This window comes from Drosophila elegans, unplaced genomic scaffold (genome assembly GCF_018152505.1).
Source record: "Drosophila elegans isolate 14027-0461.03 unplaced genomic scaffold, ASM1815250v1 contig_208, whole genome shotgun sequence".
Classification (NCBI taxonomy): Eukaryota; Metazoa; Arthropoda; class Insecta; order Diptera; family Drosophilidae; genus Drosophila; species Drosophila elegans.
This window is the reverse complement of record NW_024545578.1, coordinates 24,159,755-24,172,068: the sequence shown is the minus strand read 5'-3', so window position 1 is coordinate 24,172,068 and position 12,314 is coordinate 24,159,755. Positions and strand designations below refer to the sequence as shown.

The 12,314-nt window shown below is 37.2% G+C and overlaps 1 protein-coding gene across 2 annotated transcripts; it reads right to left on the bottom strand.

Annotated features, from left to right (window-relative positions):
- Window positions 1-1,528: 1,528 nt before the first annotated feature.
- Window positions 1,529-11,455, bottom strand: LOC108143150 (protein embryonic gonad). Of its 2 annotated transcripts, XM_017267397.2 has the most exons (3): window positions 11,099-11,455; window positions 4,844-4,921; window positions 1,529-2,764 (listed from the first exon to the last, which is right to left on the bottom strand). In XM_017267397.2, exons 2-3 carry the CDS (start codon window positions 4,919-4,921, stop codon window positions 1,709-1,711), a joined length of 1,134 nt encoding a protein of 377 aa, XP_017122886.1. In that variant the 5' UTR covers window positions 11,099-11,455; the 3' UTR covers window positions 1,529-1,708. The 2 variants fall into 2 exon arrangements, with proteins under 2 accessions (XP_017122886.1, XP_017122887.1); XM_017267398.2 differs by lacking the exons at window positions 4,844-4,921; window positions 11,099-11,455 and adding an exon at window positions 2,899-3,015.
- Window positions 11,456-12,314: the final 859 nt, after the last annotated feature.

Sequence of the window (12,314 nt, the reverse complement as noted above, 5' to 3'; positions counted from 1 at the left end):
GATCCCCGGTCCTCGGTGTATTTACTTTGCTCAGAGCATTATTTGTGCTTAGCAGCTTCTGTTTGCGGGGCTAATTGTGCGTGTGTCGTGCAATTATTCAGCTTTGTATCTCACTTTGTCTGGCCGCTCTCGGGGGGCGTGTTCCCAAAGATACTCTCCCGAACACACCAAACACACCGACAGACATAGTGCCATCGAGTAGACGTGTGAATTGCCATTCGAGCGTTTCACAGCCAATCAAGAGAGTTATGTCTTCGTATATACATATGCACACCTGGGAGTGTGAGTGATGGCCAAGCGAAGGTGGAATGAAGTGTTTAAGGTGTATAAATCAACGAAGATGAGTAGACAGCAGCAGATATGCATATGCATATGCATATGAGGTAGGCTGGTTAATAATCAATATGCCAAACACAACAATAGAAAACCTTGAGTTAGCAACGTAATAAAAATACAAGTACCTACTTTTTCTACTTAGTGCATTAGTCACTCTTAGTGCGTAATATATTTAAATAAAAATATTTCAAATGATAACTTATCCACTTAACTTCATAAGCCAAGTCAGACAATTTTTTAATCGACTTCATTTCGCGTTCGTTGCCTAAGTCATTTGTTTTGGTTTGGCTTGTATTTCACGTTCACGTCTTTGCTGCTCCAATGAGCGGATATAAACTTGTGTCATCTGTCTTGGCCTGTCATAATTACATTTATATAGTCAACATCTAGGTAGCCTGGCATTTGGAAATATGTCAGCCAGCACTGTTATGTAATGAAAAACGCATTGACTGGCCAGGATTTTCTGGTCCCCGCTTGATGGATATACACGTAAACACAAATGCCGTGACAGTTGAATTGAAAATACATATATAACTCTTGATATGTACTTGTAACCTGAACAAATTTCTGCTGTAAATGGTCAGGCAAAAGTTTGGTCATGTGTCAATGGAATGAAGCTTTTTACGTCAGCCTCCAGAGGGGAAAAGATAGAGATTTTAAATGTAAAGATTGGAAGATTTAAAATGTGAGCAAAATACTATAAAATTAAAAATAATATTTGCTTAATGTTTACTCCAATTTTACAAACTTTTATTTCATCTCTTTTTTTACATTTTATAATTTCTTAAGTGTCTAGTGCAATAAATTATTTAAAAATAATAAAACAAACAAAAGGTCAATACGAAAACAACGCTTTAAATTAAGAATTCTTAAATTTATCATTACAAATTTTAAAACATAAATTAAAAAACAATAAAAAATGTAATTAAATTTACATCGCATCTCCAATTACAATCATTTGTAAATTTTGCTAGTTATTATGTTATATACTTGTATATAGTAATTAAACCTAATGAATTTTAAATTATCTACTTTCATTGAGCTAAGGTAATACATATTAATATGGATATTTGTACATAATTTCACTGGCACCAACATTTACAATTTCTTCTTACATCTTAAAGTATGGTTTGAATGTAAAAAGTCGAATAGTTTTTAAGGTTCTTCGTTACTAGTTGTTGGTTAGTGTTACAATTTTGTTTTTTTTTTTTTTTTTGTAAAAAGTCTTGTGTTTATGTATAGATTCCAAAAAACATTCCCTCAAAACTGATCGACTTTTCCGCAAAACCAAAATACTTTGTGCAACCTAAGCCTAAAGTACTCGAAATTGTTTTGGCACTCGAACGAATTCTCTGGCAATCACGAGATGACCTCAGCCTGTTAGTGTCTGTGACCTCACCAGGGTGAGATCGAGGGGCGTGGACTTTCGCGCGAAGGTCGGGGATTCCCCCAAACAGTGACTCGCGGCGGGTGGCTCACTTAAACTGGGGCTATTCGAGGTGTGGGCCAGCGGACTGGCTTGATCCGCTCGCGATCTGAAAGACAGATCGATGGGCTCCTCCAGTTCCGGACTGCTGGCCGTGGGAAACAGCCGCTCCGCCTTGAACTGATCCTTGAAAATGGGCAGTTGCGGAACTCCGGCGGCGAGCAGCACTGGTGGCAGGTGGCTGAATGGGGCAAAGGAGCTGTACAGCGGCTCCGAGTGGCTGCGAAAGATCTCGAGCAGTTCCTGGTGGCGCTGCCTCTGCAAGTCCGCATCCGGCTCCGAAGTCGCCGCAAAGTTGGGATGCCGCAGATCCAATTTCGGTAGAGCACTAGCGTTGGTGGACGACGGTGTGGGTATCTGACCGCTGAGCACACTGGTGGCCCCATCCTCATTGGGATCCCCGGCAGAGGATGCTCCGGAGTCACTGGGCGTGTTGCTGAGGCGAGACTCGAGCTTCAACTGCCGCTGGTGGTGATGGTGGTGGTGGTGAAACTTGGCCGCCTGCATAAACGAGGGTGAAGCGGCGCCACCAACTCCTGTGCCCACGGCCGCTCCCTCGATCCTGGGCGATGTTGCGGTGGCCGACTTAATGCAGGGATTCGTCTTGTCCTGGTAGGTTTGGCGTGCCTGGTTACTCGCCTGCTGCAGGCGCGCCAGCTGCTCCAGACTCGCGGTGCTCACTCCGACACCAGATCCACCTCCTGCCGAGCCCCCGCCTCCGACGCCCGTCGTCGTCTGCTGCTCCTGCAACAGGCAGTGGATCTTGAACCAGTTGGACCGGCGACCGTAGCGGGAACCACTCTTGGACATCCCCACCAGGAGGCACTTGCGCAGGCGGCACGCCTTGCAGGCCGTGCGGTTCTTCTTGTTGATCACGCAGTCGCCATTGTGCTTGCATCCTGCTATCGCCGCAATGTTGTTGTAGGTACGACCGAAAAAGGACTAAAAGGAGAGAGAAATTTATGTTTTAAAATATAAATAATGTTTAATATCTTTGATTGTGATCTAACTAAAAAGATTTTACTAAATGACGGTTATTTTCAAAACCACTGTGGGTTTAAAATGTACTATCTTACTGAGTGGTATTATAATAAAGCTCAGATGTCAAATGTATTTAATTTTACACAATCGGCAGTCGTCCTAACATTCAACATTTTTTTTGGCATGATCAGCGTCCGCACAAAACAAAATATATCGAACTCTAAGTTTTGTTTCAAAAAATGGAATGAAAATGTCAGATAAGGCAAAAGTCAGTAAAATGTATCAAATTAAACCCGATTCTCCCTATGGCAGTACGATCAATTAGACTTTCGAACTACATCTTAATATTGTGCTTACAAAACCGGCGACCGGTTTTTAAGTTTTTAAACTTTACACCCAGAGAAAACCGGCATAGTGAAATTAAATAACAAAATGTTTGAATGTAACATAAGCTAAAAACATCTTAAATTCTATATTTTTGTAATTTTAAATCTACATTTTTTCGTACCTAAAAATAAAAATAAAAGTGTAACACACCTTGGTTTAAAGAAAACACCCCTCGGGGCTAAATCAGTACGGAAAATATTTATTTCAAAGTGAAAATATTTTTATTAAAATATACCCAGTATCTCACATATTCTATATAAATGAGCAAAATAAACAAAACCTATTAAAAAAGAGAGTGAAGGCTCCTGCTAGTGTATTAGTTGAATATAGTGATTTACAAATTAAAATCTACAAAATCCTCCAGAGATCAAACCTTGACTTTCAGGTGCAGTTGGACTCCCTGATTCAGAAAATGGCGCTAATAGCATAAATTACGTTTTTTATTTCTCTTCAGTTCTGCTTATAGATTATTTTACTAGAAGTGGTATTTATGTTATAAGGATGCCTTAGCTCGACGAAACTGAAATTTTGAATCCTAAAATAATTCTTGAAGTATACACGCCTAAAAACCGAAATTATTTGAATATTTTTAAAGTTTTTAATCAGTATTATTTAGAAATTAATTTATGCTTTCGGAGCTTCAGGTTTAGCAAGTTTGACGGACCCTCGCCTTTATTAAATTTATAACGTTGTTTTCTTTGTATACTATCTATGCTTCCAAAGCCTCATATAGTTGTATTCGCGCTTACCATTTTTTCGTGTCGTCTTAATTTTAATTAAGACTTTAATAGTTTTGAATCAAAATCAGCGTCTCCCAAATTTTTGGGACCGAGGTACTTACACTCTTTACCAAGTCTAATCAAAAAATTATACAAAGTACCCAATTACGTCTACAACTGAAGCAAATCGTATCAGATAAACCACTTAACACCTTTGCACAGTACGATTTTTATTATAGCTTATTTGCAACTGTCAGTGTCTTGCTCCGCCTATTGAACTTGCTTCAATTACAAAATGTGCGTTTATGATTTGGCCAACTACTTGTAAGACAGCATCAGTTGTTAAGAAAGGAAAAACTCTACTCTTTTTGATCCATTTACTTTATAACAGCTGGTTCCCTTTTGTTTTGTAGCCGTGCCAACTCATGTTGGAGAGCTTGCCCCAGTTGATTTTGAAGTTCAACTTTGAGTGGTGTTTGATGGGCGTCTGCGACTTTTGTTTCCGAATGCGCTGACTCATCTAATATGCATGTAATTTTTATTTGATTGACTGCAGTTTACAATTGTGCTCGCCTTGGAGCTTACCTAGTTCTATTTACGGACCCTCTCCCCTCGCCCTACGGACTGCTCTGAATTTCGCAGACTTTTTCCCATGCCATTTGAAGGTGAGCCTTGTATTGTGTCGGCTGCGCACACGTATCTACTTATAGTCAATTAAAAATCGATTAATCTACCGAATTGAATTTTAATTACAGTAATAATGTTTTCGATTTTGCTTTGTGGAAAAAATAAAAGCCAAAATCGGGATCACTTTTTGCACATTTTGTCCACGGAATGTGCGAAATTGAATCTCTCGAGTTTCTCACAATTTTCGATATTAAATTCTATAAAATATCGATTTGGGTTGCTCTATGGGCATAATAGAAGAACTCACCTTGCAGCCCTCACATGTAAATGCCCCGAAATGAAAACCAGCCGCCGGCTCGCCGCACACTTTGCACAGCTGGTTCATCTGCAATGGAGAATGGAGAAGTATTTTATTATTCCATTAAAATTATTGAAATTGTTTACAATTTTTTGGAGTTACATATATAAGGTCTGATGAAAGCTTATAATATTTATTATGGATTTTTCACTGATGAATGAACTTTGGAATTGTAAGGTTATGCAAATACACATATAAGATAATTTAATACATATCCTTGATAATTATTTGCTTTAAAAAATTGGGAGGAATATTTTCTGCAGGCTTGTATCCTCTTGTAATTGATATTTCTGAGCGCTTTCAGAAATATATTTAATTGAATTTCACTTTTATCATTATAGCAATATTTCTTTTAGTGGGTCCTCTTTCAGAACTCCTTTTCCATAGCTATGCGCCTACAACATGTTGCTGAAAGCCTAATTGAAAAAATCCAACTCTGGCGACCTCTTCACGATTGTCCTTGTTATTGATGATGCCTTTTTTTCACAGATTATTTTTCCTCTTCGCTGTGTTTTTGCTGGCCAGCCAACACATTGCCTCTTGGCTCAGCTGTGATCAAGACGAGGCCATGGCCACAACAACAACAATAACAACAACAACAACAACCACGAAAGCCACGCCAAAAAGCAGAAGAAGAAGAACTGCAGCGGCAAAAACAACAACATGCATAACCGATGACCCACTGCGTTTCTCTTTATTTTTATTCTTTTTTTTTTGGAATTTTGTTTTTTTATTTCGCTACAGGTCGTGGATAGAAATTGAGGTATGCAGCGACCGGTTTGGGCTTGCACCATCAAAGTTTCGGTCGCGGCAATGTCAGAAGACCCTGCAGCTTATCCTCCCTCCCCTCTCTTTCACGTCGAGAATCCCTCTCTCTCCCTTTCCCCGGCTAAAGCCACACTTTGCGTTCACACATCTAATGCCATTTACTATACTGATAGTGACTTGTTTTTCCAGCCCAAAAAGCCTAAGGTCAAGCGAATAATTATACAGCGGCGAACAAATAAAATATTTACGAAAATCTTGCGTCAACTATTTAATGAGCATGAAGAATCTGAGGGAGGGCTCTATTTTGTTATGGATATACAAAATAAATCCTCAGATACATTTGTGTGCCCATAATGTATGACATTGGGGTCTTCGTTGTCACATTTGTTAAAGCACGGGCGTTTAGGAAAAAATTCTTGTTCATTTTGTAGGATCAAAAGCATTTAACCTTGGAATTAGAACATACTTTGTATATATTTGCTTTAAGTAAATAAAAATGCATATATTAACGTTTTGTATCATATTTTCTATAACTTGGTCATACAGTTATAGAAAATTTGATATATTATAAAACGCTTAAATATTATCCTCAACTCGTTTAATATTTGCTTAAATAAGTTTAAATATATGGTAAGTGTTTTTCATTGTTGAACTTTTGGTCGATAGTTTTCGACTTTATTATTACTAGTTGTTATATATTTTAATTTTAGCACGTTTAATTTTATATTTTCAGCATTAAGAGTTGCTTACAATTTACACATTACACACTTTTTAGAAGATTCTCCATCATTCCTAGAATAATAATAAATAAATGTCTCTTACAAGTAAAAATAAGAAAGAAATGTACTTTTTCGACTCCACAAAGTCATTATATTCTTGATCAAAATCACTACCAGAGGCGATTTATCCATGTTCGCCTGTCTGTCCTTATGAACAATTGCACCCAAAAAAAAATGTCATTGAAATTAAACTATTGTTACACATTAATTTTAAACTATTGTGTATGAACAATTTTTCAATAATATGCGTATTAAATTAGTACCACCGAAGTATCAATAAAAATGTATGTGGCTTAAACATTAAGCCATGGAATATAGTTAAATACTCTTCGGTATAGATATATTATTTAATATGAATTTAATACTTATATTTTAATCCTGTGCAGATTTGGGATTCAACGCAAGCTTATTTAAAAAATTGTAATTTCTGAGACGTGGGATAGGCCAGTTATTGTGAGTTATATGTTTATTTGGACAATATCTATCGGCACACTAAAACTTACGAATCAAACCATTATTTTAACCGTTTTTCTGAAATATTAATCCATAACTATCACGATATACTTCGTGAATAAATTGAGAATAAGCGAATTTATATTTCTCTCATTTATTTTTCCGATTGTTCCTATGGAAGCTAGTGATAAGTTGTCCGATCTGTCTACATCCGAATCATGTTCTGCCTGCAATAAGACTTTTGGTAATGTTTCATCGAGATAGGGCAGACGAACAATCGGACAGACGGATGCTGATCAGGAATATATATTTTATATGGTCGGAAATGTTCTTTCTTTCCTTATTTCTGAAGATAAACGTACTCCTTAAAGTACTCCAAGAATTTAGTTATAAATTTTATTTAATTAAAAAAAGAAAAGGGGGTTGCTGTTCTCAAAAGTATCTTTAGTTTTTTATTGTTAATTAATTCTTTTGTTATTTTTAAGCTCTTTTTTTATAATTCTTTAATGAGCGTGAAAAAAATGGACGAAAGGGGTATTTTTAATATTTTATCCTCTGTTATTATAAACACAATTTAAAACACAAAAATAAGTAACTGCCTGGCACTACATAAGTGATTATTTGAATGGCAAGACATAAGTCATTATAAATATATTTTCATCGCTCTTCGTAGATTTTTCGAAGGCCTTTTTTCGGTAAGTAAATTTTTGGATTCCACAACAAAACGTCCAAAATCAAGTATTTTTTTGGCATGAAATGTGCTATTCAAAAGCTGTAATGAATTGCTGTATTGCCAGCGTAGCATATTATTTTTTTAAATGTGTCTTGATCTCACTCTTCAGAACCGGAGCTGCGAGAGCGCCTTGACTCCCTCCCATGAAAGCCAGGTTAAGTGCTCCACTGAGGTGTCCGTATCTGGAAATTGTCCGGCCAGGGCGGCCAGTGGCAGGGAGCTGCTCCGCGAAATGCGCCCAGCAGGTGGTGGAGCCACAACGTGATGCTGCTTCTGTGATAATGGTTAGCCCCATCCGATCCCCGCCGGCTGCCACATCCGACGCTGGCCTGCCAATGCCCGGCACTTTGCATATAAACGCTCGCTAATGGACACCAAAGGTGACAGCAGAGCGTTGCTAAATTGGCAAACATTAAATTTGCACCTTCACAGCGAGCGAGCCAGCGACCGCGAATCCGTGACAATTTTCGGCACAGCGGTGCGCTTTTCCAGAAAGCAGGAAAATCATCAAGCAGACCTGCAGCCCGAGGAGACCTTCCATCGCTGACAAAAGTCTCTGAGTTTCAAAGACCCAGAACCGAAGCTCATGATGGCACTGCACTGATAATCTGGACTGTAGGCAGCCACCAATAAATACAGCTGAATGGAGGAGTTTTTAGAATAAACAACGCGTGAAACAGTGCTTTGGAAGTTCAAGATGATAATAGCATAGTAACAGTAGACCAAAGGGGCCAATAAATCAAATGGTCTTAAAGATAAGTTCGCCTTGAGATAGGGGCAGTTATCCAAAAATTATTTTCATAAAAACTTGGCTATATTGTAAACATTCAATTAAATGTTTGCAAGTCCTACAAGGCAAGTATATTCTCTTCAGCATCGCCAGTCGATCTCAGTTTTTAGATCAATAAACTTTGTGATATTTCGGCAGTTGTAAACAAAATTTTAAAATTGTTATTTACATTTGATGATGGCTCTCAATAAAAGCTTATTTTTGAAAACAGGTGATTGAATTTAAATATTTTTGACTTCAAAGTGTTCTATAAAACTTATCACAACCAAAAACTTTTTCGAAGTATTAAAACGAAGAGAATACAGATAACTTTAACGTTATCCTATTTCTTTTTAAATATATTTTTTTGGACTAAGAAAAATTTTCAAACTGGATTTTACTTTTAATGGCTCTCAATAAAAAATCTTTCTTTAACAACAAGTGATTAAATTTAAATACTTGTGACTTTAATGTTTTCTATAAAACTTATCTCAACCAAAAACTATCAATAAATGGTTTTTCTGCAAAGTATTTCGTTAAAGTTTATTCTATTTATTTTTGAATGTATTCTTTTTCGACTCACGTTTAAGAAAATTATTTTTACTATTTACTATTTATTTATGTTTATTAAATTTCCTGATCTGCCATCTGATTTTAGAGTTTAGCATATCTCGCTAGATCTCCTGCGATAAACAAAAAGTCCCAAATCATTTCGATCCTTATTGAGAACCCAAAAGAAAATGCAATTCGACGGCACGCTTGTGCAATAAAGTTGCAGATTTGTATCCGGAGGCGGCATCTCAATCCTTTAAGCATTATCACGACAGCGACCAAGGCCACTATTCAAAGTAGCCGAACGCATCTTCAGTTACCCCTTCATTTTATTGAACAGAAGTCATGAAGGAGGACATAATTCCCATGCCACGAGCTAATTAAAAGTCCTCGAGCCGAGCCCCTAAACAAGGTGAATGTTATCTTGCCGCTTATTTGGTTCGATTGTGGAAAGACAATGAATAGCAGAGAGTAGTGCAAATTCAAAAAATTTGACTCTCCTGTGCCGTTTCCTTTCAAATTTAAAACCAGAATCCCCATTGTTCATTTCTGAGTGTATATCGAACCGAACAGATCACAGCATAGGAACAATCTTGGCTGACAGGCTTATCGATTAAGTCGAGATTAATGTTACACATTGAGCTGAAACAGACAATTAATTAGAAACCTAAACTGCTACAGAAAATACTTTTTGATCGTAAGCCAAGTGCATGATTGTTTAGATCTAATCTCTGAAAATCTACAAAATGTTGTATGCCAGTCCGAGTTTAACTGGAGATGAACTCGATGGGGGGACAAGTTCAGAGCGGCTTAGACAATAAGAACCAGATCAGTTGGCCGAAGCTACATTCTCAACAAGCTCATCAAGTTGCTGTTGACAGACCTAAAAAAATTGGAAAAAATAGTAGGATTTTTCTCAATAAGAATAATAAACAAGGGTCCAAAAACAAAAATTGTGTCCTTTAAAGCAAACAAAATGATGGACAATGCCAAATCAGATAAAGGCAACAGAGGGAGAAAAGGTGTTCAAACAAGCAAACCACGATTGTCTCAAATATTTTGAAGCGGCTACCAAATAGAACAAGAATCAAGCACACAGCCCGGTGAACCCCGGAGCATTGACACAATCTGCAATCCAAACCCTTCTTCGACCCGAATCTCCTCCGAACTCGGCAGACAATTGCCGGTAATATGCTTTATTATTAGCCCTGCCAGCCACTGGAGACGGACATTCGCAATATGCAAATCCACTCAGCAGTCACACGCTCTAGTTTGAATTGTCTGCTTCCGCGATCCTCGGTCCTCGGTCCTCCATCTCCATCCTCCGCGATCGAGGATCCACGATCCAGTCGAATCGCAGCCTCTGGCCCTTTTCTGCTTGATTGCCGACAGCAGTTGGACAATTAAATGTTTGAATATCATTCAACTTGGTCCATTCTTTGCCCCTTTGTAGTAATTTCTTGACACTTATCGCACAAAAGGCAATAACATTATTAATGAGCATGTCAATGAGCTTCTTTTATCTTCACTATTACACTTTATCTGGTTATCCTTGGCCATCCTTATTGTTAAGTAGGTATGAACTCTTGGGAGTTAGGGTTGAGTCTTGATCACAAAGTAAATTCTCTAATTTTCTTTGCATACATATAATTCTTTTGAACACTTGATATTTGTGTTTGTTTATTTTTTTAATTTTTCAATGTTTTTTTAGCAATCATTTAATAAATTTTCATATCAAAGTTTTGACTTTGTTCAGTATAAATTTAACTTATTTTGTATTTACAATCAGCTTTGTTTCTTTTATGTCCATAACTTGTTTTGTATTCAATACATTTATCTACTTACAAACATTATAACTATTTTTAGTTTAACAATTTAATCTGACAACATCTGTTGTCGTCTCAACGCCTTTGTTGTATTGAATTTATGCAAATTATGCAAAATGCTTGTAATTGAATTAAATGTTTTATTTATGTAAATGTTTCCTCTTTAGTATTTATTTATTTCCTTTTTTAAGCTTTGATTAATCAGTGTGGAAGTTTTTAAATTAAGTATGACAATTTCATTGCACAAATGTGACTTTTTGGAGCTCAAACTTAACTAAACTAATTTCAAATATATTGAATCAATATTAATGGCAATAATCTTACCTTTTCCAGAATGTAAAATTCCAAAACTTCATAAATAGTAAACTAAAAAAAATGCACTATCTTGTATTTGTTTTTTATTTTGATGTTACTTTTAAGTATCTTTAGTATTTTCTTTGAACTTCACACACTGGCTTCACTGCATGACTATCAACTGATCACATCAGATGTATTCTTCACATGCCACTCCTTAATTCCGAAAGATCGGCGATAATATGGCGACGGCTTTCAATATATTGTAGCAATCACGTGGCGCACATAATGCCGAAGAACTTCGCGATCAGTCGGATATAATGCGATTGCGATTGCGATGCGAGAGCGGGAGAGCAGCGTAAGCCTGACTGACGGTGCTTGGCAGCGTAGCGTCCATCCGAGACTAAATCGTCGCCGTCGTTCTGAGCGCCAAACAGACTCGGACTGCCAGGTTTGGCCCTGGCCTCAAAGATCATCTCATCCCAGCAGCAACATCTGCAGCAGCAGCACCAACAGCAGCAGCAACAGCAGCAACACCAACAGCAGCAGCACCAACAGCAGCAACACCAACAGCAGCAGCAACATCAACAGCAGCAACCAAACGACAACAAAGCGCACGCGTCTTAAGATTGTGTTTGTGTGCGTTTGTAACAGTGGCAGGGCAAGGCGAACTTAACTGTTAATCGGCCGCCGCTGCCGCAGGAAATCCTGTTTGGCGAACAGCTGCTGCGGCAACTGCTGCGTGCACCTCAATGCTGCCGGCATTGCGGCCCTGTTATGTTGGTATGAGCTGTTAACTTAACTGTATAGTAGGCCAACAAAATTTTCAACTTAACTTGTTTTTTACTATTCCTTAATCAATATGACTTAAAAACAAAAATTATCTAAACAAGTGTGCTAGGAAGTTTTCTTTTAGCTTAAAAAGTAATTTAAAGATTTTGTCTGTCTATTAGACTTTGGGAATTACAATAAGCGTAGATATGTTAAAAAATCATCAAAAACTTGTATTAAAAAAAATGTTTAGAACTAAAAGAATTGCAAAATATTGAAAAATATAATCTCAAGCAAAATTCTAGTTAAAATAAGAAATCATAAAAATAAGTTTAAGCTTCCAATAAGGAAATGATCCTAATGATACGAGCTGCTACTTATTCATTACTATTGTATTTTCAAATCAATGCAAACTTTTGGAACGATAAAACAAACTGTGATTTAAATACCATATATTTTCCAATTGAAGTAAATT